Source organism: Xiphophorus maculatus, chromosome 2 (assembly GCF_002775205.1).
Source record: "Xiphophorus maculatus strain JP 163 A chromosome 2, X_maculatus-5.0-male, whole genome shotgun sequence".
Classification (NCBI taxonomy): domain Eukaryota; kingdom Metazoa; phylum Chordata; class Actinopteri; order Cyprinodontiformes; family Poeciliidae; genus Xiphophorus; species Xiphophorus maculatus.
The window spans coordinates 5,162,858-5,173,081 of record NC_036444.1 but is presented as its reverse complement, the minus strand read 5'-3'; the positions used below and the strand labels follow the sequence as shown (position 1 = coordinate 5,173,081).

The window sequence follows — 10,224 nt, the reverse complement described above, 5'->3', positions numbered from 1 at the left end:
ATATGTTTAAATTTCATTCCATAAGAAAATAGTTTCAACTTATTGTTGGGAACCCTAGACTTAACACTTTTTTAACCTCAGTTATCCACATGTTATTGGTTTGGATCGCCTCAGTTTTTAAAAGTCACACATGCACTGGGAATGTTGGACTCGATTTACAACAATTAATGCAACATTTATTGACATATTTAAATTAATCCATCTCAAAACTTTTTATATGTGGATACTTTTTAATACTCAGAGTTTATATGCTATAACTTCACTGCAAAAACACAAAATCTTAAAGTGCAAAACTCTTAATACACTTGAAATAAGACAAAACAAAGTCACAAATAACTTCAGCAAGATATAGGAACTTGTTTTAAGTCAATAATTGCTTAGTATTGACAAAACACTACTGGTTGAACTATTATATTATTTCACAAGAATACATTGTCTTATTTCAAGTGTGTTGAGATATTTGCAAAAGAAACTAGACCAAAAATACGTGGTAAGATTTTGCGCTTTTGCAGTTAGTTATTTTTGTTGTTGTTATTTTACATTTAACCACTAGATGGCAGCAGAGTTCATGTAGAGCTGTAAATTGAGCCGCTTTGCTGTATTTTTATTGTTCCATTGCTTAGAAATTACATTTCACAACACAAAATAATCTAATAATCCACACAAATGAATCTTTCTCCTCTACATATTCTAGATAGATTGGGGAAAGTTGTGATGAGAAAAAAGGGCTCACAGTTCGGACCAGAACAGAAACAGTTCTTCTCTATATTAACTATTCAGTTCCTCCTGAAAGTTCTGGATCCGTTTGGGGTCAGAGGGGTCAATCTGTTCAGAACTGATGACTTTTCACCTTCTTCCTCAACAAAACAACCGTTGTGTTTGTTCCTTAATTGGGTTGGAATGTTTTAGAGTTGCCTTTGTTCCTCCGGTCCTTCTTGTTTTACTTCCAGGAAGAATTTATTCCAGTCTTGTCTGTGGTTATTTTAGTAACTGCAGGGCGACAGCAGATCTACCAGAGCAGCTTTTAGTAGCTGGAATGTAAGGTTGCTTATTATAAAAACACTTTTATTTCAAACCGCTCTCTTAATTTGGCATTCACTCGCTATCAATTTAAAGTTTAAGACCAGATTCAATATGTTAAAAAAAACAACAAACAAACCGAACTCCGGCTGAGTCAAAAACATTCGGAAGAAAATTAGGGTCACTGGAAAAAAGAAGAAACCCGACATTAATCTTAGAATTCTGATTTTAAATTCAGAATTCTGACTTTAATTTAAAAATTCTGACTTTAATCAAAATTCTGGAATTTGTCCCTGTTATTTTGTATCTGTCACTAACTAACTAACTAACTAACTAACTAGTCTGCTTTTTCTGTTTATTTCAGTTGATTAATGGTTTCTTTACGATTAAAATGAAAGTTTAAAACAAAGATCATAAAGTAAAAACATGATTTATTTAATAAAAAACAGAAAAATAAGTTAAAAACCAGAATATAAATGTTTCATTCTAATAGAAATATTTATATTTTTTTACCTTTTCCCACTTTTTCTATCTGACAATGAAAATTCATCAAATCCCCTTCCTGTAAAAACACCGTGCCTCCTCATGATCCCCTAATAATCTGTTAATTTGCTTTTAATCTGCTGAAGTCTGGAAATTGTCTCCAGAAGCTCCTGCAGGAGAAGCTGGACTTTGAGGAAAGTTAAATGTCAGCAGCAGCAGGATTATTCCAGATGGATTAGGATCCTGGATCAGTGGAGAATGTTTAGATGTTTCCTGTTTTCCTTTGAATACAGATTAATTATTCCATCCAAAGGTGGCCGGATTATTTTAATTTAACCTGGACTCTGAGTCACAGCATCAGGCCCAGCTTTCTGCAGGATGTGGAGGATCTCATGGATTCATCCAGATCAGTTTAATACGTAAGTCCTAAAGATCCCGTCCTGCAGCTTCTTGCTGATTTTTCCAGGATTATTACACGTATTTGGGAATGCAGCCCTCCATCTCCACCATCTCAGGCCAGTTCTCGTACTTGTTTTTGGAATCGTCGCTCTTCATGTGCTGAAACACACGAATGGATCAGATTTCAGTTTCACAGCAGACAGAGGAGTCAGCAAAGCAGGTTTAAATTAATTTCATTTGATGACTTTACCTTCTCGAAGTTGCTTTTCCCCGTCGTCCCTTTCCCACCAACAAACACCCAGTTATCCCGATATCCCAGGGAATGGATGACGGAGCTGCCCAGGTCCGCGATCAGAGTCCGGGCCTCCTCATTTAACCTGATGGGACAAAACACTGGATGTTGGGCCTGATACATAAATATTAGTAAGTAAATAAATATTTATTTATTAAAAAAATGAATAAATATTAATTTAGGAAAAAATTCTATGTAAAAATGTATATAAATTATATTTATATAATATATGAAACTATATATATAATTGTTTATTATATAAATAGGTAATTTATATAATTAATTAATTAATATCAGTAAGTAAATGAATTGATTATTTAGCTAATAATTAATTAGTATCAACAAGTAAATAAATTAAAATGAACGAGCAGCAATTAATAAATAAGTATTAGTGAAAAAATACAGAAACATATTATGGAAAAAAATATTGACTGAATATAAAAACAATTGACAGTAAATACAAACAAAAACTAAATCAATAAGTAAAAAAATAATAAATAGCAAAATATTTGCAGGTAAATAAAATGATTAAAATAAACGGATAAAGCAATTAATAAATAAGTAGAAGTGAACAAATAAATAAAAATTAATAAATTAACAATAGATATTAGGAACTATAAGTAAATAACTAATTCAACGTTGTTACCCATTTATTTGTCTATAAATATAATGTATCCTCTCACGTGTTTGAAATAAAACAAATTTCTTCATGTTTCTGATAAATAATCTGACAGTAAAAATCTTTAGTTATGAAGAAAGTCTGATTACAGCGTGACTGTATTTCTGTGATCAAATCATAAATCATATAAAATTAATGTCAAACTTTCATTTTAATGAAGCTAATAAAACAAACTGGGATCAAATTATTTCTGGCATTTTTTCAGACTTTAATAAGTTTTGCTCTCTAGAAACTTCATCTTATTTCCTCAGAGCAGATTTAAACTTTTCTCCGTAGATATGAAGCGTCTTTAGGAAAACTGACCTTCTAGATCCCTCGTCGAAGACGGCCATCAGAACCACAGAACCCACCTCGATGTTCTTCAGGAACTCGATGAGCGGCTCCACTTCTGCAACACAAACATCAGCATCAGGATCCGTTTGGATCCGACAGAATCCGGTCTCATGATGGCGACTTACCGCCGCTGTACATGTTGTAGTGATCCGTCTTCAGGACGTCTCCGGATTTACCTGCCGGACACAAACCAGGTCAGATCAGAACTCCGGACGGGTTCTGCGGCCTGTTACCACTTATTATTAAAAAATACTAAAAATCATTTTATTTAGCTTCTAATCTGTATGAAAAACTGTAACAGGATATAGGGGCCACCTAGAGAAAAAAAGATATGGAGTAACTTTATATTTTTATTTATGTTTTTTTTTTTTTACTTTGCTGATCACCTATTTTAAAATTGGAGTCCAAATGATGACGAAAATGTTGAACTCATAAGACAAAATCTAAATAATTAGAAAACGCAAAATTATGGGGAAAAAAGTTGAGAAAAAAAGAAAGTAAATAGAATGATTAAAAGTAAAAAATATTCAACTTCTGAAACTCAGAAATTTCCTAGTTTTTCCTAAATTATTTATCTGGTTAAATCTGAAAATTTCAGGTTTTTTCTGTCAAATTCTCAACTTTTGAAACTCAGAAATTTCCAAGAATTTTCTAGAAGATTTCTGAAATTAATCAAAAAACTTTTAAGCAATTTTTTGACTTTTCAAGCTCAGAAATTGTCCTTTTTTATTCAGAAAATTTCTGAATTTTTTTGGTGGAAATGTTCTCCTATTTATTAAGTTTCTTTGAACAATGACTCTAATATGCACGTCGCAAAAACAGCAGCTTTTATGATAAAAAAAAAAGTTTTAGAAGTAAATAAAAAATACATATTTCAGGTTAAGTTAAATAAATGCAAAACTAGTTAAAATTAGTTATGAGGGTTTAATCCCCATCACTCACCATTTACCACCACGATGTTGATTCCGGTGTCAGCGTTGTTCAAAACGGTTCCTAAAGCCCTGAAGCAACAAAACACTGAGAGTCGACAAACATCATCTGAACAACAACATGACTGAAATAAAGCAAAAGGTCCAGAGAGACACAAAACAACAAAAAAGACCAAACAAACTGAATTAAACGTCCATAAAGAGACGAAGAGAGCAGACAGAAAGAAGAGGACAGAGATCCTACAGCTTGTTGTTGACGCAGATCTTTGGAGGAACGACGTTCGCAGCTCCGCTCTGGACGAAGAAACTGATGTGATTCCCTGGACAGACGTTCTTCCTGGAACATGGCCCTTCTGCAGGAAAAAACACAAATCAGATCCCAACAAACCCACAAGACCCGGTCTGTTCTGACCGGGTTCAGACTCACCTGCGTTGGAGCCCAACTTGGAGGTCTGACTGGAGCTCAGCGCATTTTTAGTTATATCTGCAAGAGAAGAAACAATTAATAGTTAAATAAATTTCTTTTTAATCCAAAATCAGGTCATATTTCAATCAGGTTTTTTGTAATTTGCTTTACAAATTACAAAAAACATTTTCAAAAAATGCATTTTTTTTCCAAACATCCCTTCTGTGAGTTGGACGACAGAATACTAAGGCCAAACTGTGATCATTTTTGTTTTGTTATGAGAGAATAGTCATAATTTTCGCAGAAATAAAAACACAATTTTACCAGAAAAAAGATTAAGTGTTTCTATTGAGTATTATCTGCAAAACTTGTACCAAAGTGTAACTACACAAGATGCTCAATCTCCCTCATTTAATTTGTATTTTTTGTTGCAGTTCTCATAAAATTACTACTTTATTTTCCTAATATTACGACAGTATTCTGACTTTATTCTTGTAATTAAAAATATAAAGTTTTATCCCTAGTATTCTGTCGTAGAGCTCATCTGAATTAAAAGTCCAAATAAATCAAAGATAAAAAACACATTGGTCAAACAAGATGGCGGATATGGGTGTGGTGACATCACGCGATCTGAACTATGACACCGGTGGAAAAAAATCCAGACAATTTCTGGAAAAACAATTTTCCGGAAATTGTATTTCTGGAAAATTGTATTTCCAGAAATACAATTTTCAAAAACAAAAAAATTGACTCAGTTTATCGTCCAGGAAACCTGAAATGAATCTCTTTTTATGGAGAAAACAAGATCATCTTTTATTGACATCATCCTAATCATCACCATCATCACTGTGACACAGAAACCGTCTCTCCCAGCAGAATCTGGAGGTTCTGACCTGTGATGTTTTGGTCGTTGTAGAGCTTCAGGAAGATGACGACGATGAACAGCAGCATGATGAAGAACGTCAGCGCCTGGAGAAACCCTGGAAGACAAAAAGATAAATGAAAAAAAGTCAGTTTTAGAGAAACAACAGGAGAATAAAGATGAAGATTTTCTGACCAGGTTCTGAACCGGTCAGATTATTTCTGCAGCAGGAGCGATACAAAAACCGGGACGCTCACCGCAAAACAACTAAATCTTACCAAGTATTTTTGTCTAATTTCTGGAGCAAGTATCTTAGTACACCGGCAATAAGACAAAAGCTAACATAGAAATAACTTTATAGCAAAATACAGAGGATTGTATTAAGTCAATAATACTTTAATATTGATGAAAAATATTATTTTACTTACAAGATATTTTCCCATAAGTGAAACAATCTTTTTCAACAATAAGGAATTATTTACTTAAAACAAACTCCTATATCTTGTGGAAAAGTTACTTATAAGTTAGTTTTGTCTTATTTCAAGTATGTTAAGATGTTTGCACCAGAATAGACAAAAACACTTTGGTAAGATTTTTGTGTTTTTCCAGTTTTATCAAACTGATAAAATCAGGGAGGTTTGAAACTCACATCTGATGACGTTGCATTGACTCCCAATGTTGTTTTTCCCTGAAATATAAGAAGTGACGTTGTGAGTGTTGAGTTTTTCAGGGCAAACAGGTCAGACAGGTGAGAGGATGAATCATCGTCTGCGGCCGGTAAATCCTCCGAGTGGTTTCAAGATTATACCAAAGATAAAAGGATTTAAAATGAACTTCAGCACAAACTGAAGAAAAACACAAACTAGATTAGAGTTAAAACGCATCAATAATCTGTGAACAAATCAGCTTCAGACCAAGATTACTGTTCAAACATGTTAACGAGTCGACAGTTTAAACTGATCTTTACAATCAGATATAAAATAATGACTTTCTGCAAATAACTAATAATAAGGGAAAAGTTGGAGCGTCTTGAAGAGACAGTAAGGATCGAACACAGATGATGGCTGCAGGGGTTTATTCAGAGGTTCTGTACGGATACAGCCATTGTTATGCATCGTTTTATGTTCAGATATACATAAAACTAATAAAATAAATAGAGTAAAATAAGCAGTGAGCGCTGAGCATTTCCTGAACAGACATGAGGAGAAATAAACTGAAACTTGCTGCAGATTGCCGGATGTTTTTGTTTGGGATTTTCTGGTTTCCTGTTCCACCAGGATTCACATGAATCAAAAACAGGAAATAAAAATGTGAATCATCCCATTCTTATCAGAAAGAATGATTCATCAGAAAATCAAGAAAATGATGGCTAACTCTGAGCTTTCATGAGGCTGTCAGCGTGTCTTCAGTCAGAGGCTTCTTCAGACTCTCTGTAATACAGACTGCTGCAGGAGATCGTTCTGCACACAGCCATCACCAGAAATAACTCTTTCAAGAATCTTAAATTAATGAGTTACAACAATGTTTCATGTCCCTTTGGGGTCAATAAAGTACTTTTGAACTGTATTAAAAACCTCAGTTATTCATTTATGCTGTGAACTGGCAGGGTAAAGAAAGCCGCCTGTTCATTTCGTAACATTATTTGTTATTGTATATGATTACAGTAAGCCTCTCTTATATTTAGATGTTTTCTCATCACTAAGATCTTGCTGTGTTGGTATGTTTTTGTGTAAAATCTCCATCAAGTATTTTCAAGTGGAAATGCTTGAAAATTCATAATAAAAATGCTGGAGAGCAAAGAAGAAGACGTAAAGCAGTTAGCTTGGTTCCATACAGTTTTCTGACTGTCTTATGGAAGCAACGTTCGTCGTTCTGTGTGTATTTTTGTTAGTAATCCTTCAATTAATCAACTACAGATGAGCCTATTGTGCAACAGAAATTAACTCAATAAATAAACATCAAACCTGAAAATCTAATGTAGCCAAACTAAACGGTCCGTTACAGGTTTTGGGTTCTGTTGAGAGGAAAATGTTGCGTGTTTTTTGCCGTTGACACACTTGAACTTAATCTCTGCTCTATTGGCTAGCGGAGCTGTCGTCATCTGGTTGCCACGGCAACGGAGCTCCGCGAGGCACAAAGTCGACACAGACGGTGTGAAAAAGTCATTTTTGAGTTGTTCTTCTTTTTTTTTTCAGCAACAAATGTTTGCTGTTTTTATTTTTCCCATTGTTGTGGCGCATTGCAGCCATTGTAATTCCTTAAAGTTCAGTAAAGGGCAGAAGCTGAACTAATTTACTCTTTAGTTCAGAAAGTCTCGGTTCATAATCTTCAGATAGGATGAAATATTTCATAAAATCTAACAAACTGGTTCCTAGTACAGCTGTAATTTTGTCAAATTCACTTAATTGTCCAATATAAAAGAGAAATTATTTTAGTTATTTCTTGCATTTTAGGGTTAGGGTTCAAAACATTCAAAACATAATCAAAACATTAATTTTCTCAGTTTTAATGCAAGGCATATATTTTATAGAAGTCAGATAAGAAATAAGAACACTATGATCATTTTTCTGACACATTTGTGCTCTTCTCGCACAGAACAGTGCAAAGTTTTATCTTCACTTTTTCTGTCAGAAGTGAAACATTAGAAACTGGTTTCTTCTTGATGCTTTGAGGAAAACCTCATCAGGATTCACAAGATGTCAACACCTTTCCATCGCTGATACAACAAAGACTCTTTGCTGATCAGCAGGCAGAACGTTCAGAAACAAAGCAACAAAAACACTGAAATATTTTATGTACTTTAACAGACGAAGCAGAAAATCCTGGGAGACAAGAAGCTGGGCTTTCCGGTTGGTTTGGTCTTTAGTTTTACTGGCATGTCGTCTCAAACTGACTCACTGCCAAACTTTATTCGCTCATTTCTCTCTTAACGTTTGATCAAGATAAAGATCTGAACTTCACTCACTGAGATTACAGGAAGATAAGATAAGAAACATTTTCAGTGAAACTCCGGTTCATGATTCACTTTAAAACAGCAGAAATTAAAATCTTTAGCAGGTGAAATGAATCAAATCCAGACTGTTGGAAGGAAATACCTGAAATATTAACCGTTAGCAAACAGATGAGGCAGGATTGTACCAGATACACGAGTTACACCTGGACAGGTAAACTAGCTACCTCACTAACACCTGGACAGGTAAACTAGCTACCTCATTAACACCTGGACAGGTAAACTAGCTACCTCACTAACACCTGGACAGGTAAAGTAGCTATCTCATTAACAGGTGAACAGGTAGACTAGCTGCATCATTAAGATCTGAACAGGTAAACTAGCTACCTCACTAACACCTGGACAGGTAAACTAGCTACCTCACTAACACCTGGACAGGTAAACTAGCTATCTCATTAACAGGTGAACAGGTAGACTAGCTGCATCATTAAGATCTGAACAGGTAAACTAGCTACCTCACTAACACCTGGACAGGTAAACTAGCTACCTCATTAACACCTGGACAGGTAAACTAGCTACCTCACTAACACCTGGACAGGTAAACTAGCTACCTCATTAACACCTGGACAGGTAAACTAGCTACCTCACTAACACCTGGACAGGTAAACTAGCTGCATCATTAACACCTGGACAGGTAAACTAGCTACCTCACTAACACCGGCACAGGTAAACTAGCTACCTCACTAACACCTGGACAGGTAAACTAGCTACCTCATTAACACCTGGACAGGTAAACTAGCTACCTCACTAACACCGGCACAGGTAAACTAGCTGCATCATTAACACCTGGACAGGTAAACTAGCTGCATCATTAACACCTGAACAGGTAAACTAGCTGCATCATTAAGATCTGAACAGATAAACTAGCTACACCATTAACATCTGAAAAGGTAATTCTGATCTAATACTATCAATTAACTCCTGCATAGAATGTTTTGGTGTATTATTAACACCTGTAAAGGTAATAATATCAACACCTGTAGAGTTATGTTTACTCTGTTAATAACAACTAACACCTGTACAGGATATTTCCTCTACTATTAACACCTATAAAATTATTTCTACTCTATTATTAACACTTGTACAGGTACTTCTGCTTTATTGCTAACATTTAATATCTGTACAGGTAACTTACTCTATGATTAACACCTGTACAGGTATGTTTTCTCTACTGCTAACAACCAACGCCTGTATAGGTAATTTTGCTCTACTGTAAACACCTGTTCAGGTAAGCCAGCTGACCTTCAAACAGAGCAGAGAAATAAATCAAAATCATGAAGAAATGAGATCAAACTGACCGACTCTGAAGGAGAACATGTTTCTTACGTCCGGCTGCCATTCACTGTGATCGGCCTCAGGTGGAATCCAGGAGGAACAGGTTGAACTTGCTCCGCCCCCTGCTGCCTACAAACAGCCAATCAGCAGCTGCACAGTCACAGTCCGGCTGCGGAGGCCGGATAAGTTTCCTTAAGTTTCCTTTATAGATAATTACATTCACATTACACTCACAAACACTCCTAACTTAAAAGTTAGGAATGTTTACTTTTAGCTTGCACCGGTTCTTTGAGTTTCTATCAGAATTTAACACTTTAATAGTGTAAAAATAACCCTTTTGATTATACTTATGTTTATTAGTCATTATTAATTTGTGTTACTTGTTTCAAAATCTACGTAAATCGTCTTTGTTGCTATTAATCCAAACAGTGTGCAGGTTTAAACCCCACAGAGGATCTAAAGTTTGAGGAACCACACAATTGTTCAGTTTGAAAAGAATTTGAATGTTAAACCTGAAGTTTCAGGTTCATGGCTTC

General features: G+C 35.0%; 1 protein-coding gene across 1 annotated transcript; it reads right to left on the bottom strand.

Annotated features, from left to right (window-relative positions):
• Positions 1 to 993: 993 nt before the first annotated feature.
• On the bottom strand, positions 994 to 9,776 carry LOC102216559 (protein FAM3C-like). Its single transcript, XM_023344256.1, has 10 exons — positions 9,712 to 9,776; positions 6,053 to 6,091; positions 5,435 to 5,521; positions 4,563 to 4,619; positions 4,380 to 4,488; positions 4,149 to 4,207; positions 3,332 to 3,382; positions 3,177 to 3,261; positions 2,153 to 2,279; positions 994 to 2,061 (listed from the first exon to the last, which is right to left on the bottom strand). Exons 1-10 carry the CDS (start codon positions 9,728 to 9,730, stop codon positions 1,975 to 1,977), a joined length of 720 nt encoding a protein of 239 aa, XP_023200024.1. The 5' UTR covers positions 9,731 to 9,776; the 3' UTR covers positions 994 to 1,974.
• Positions 9,777 to 10,224: the final 448 nt, after the last annotated feature.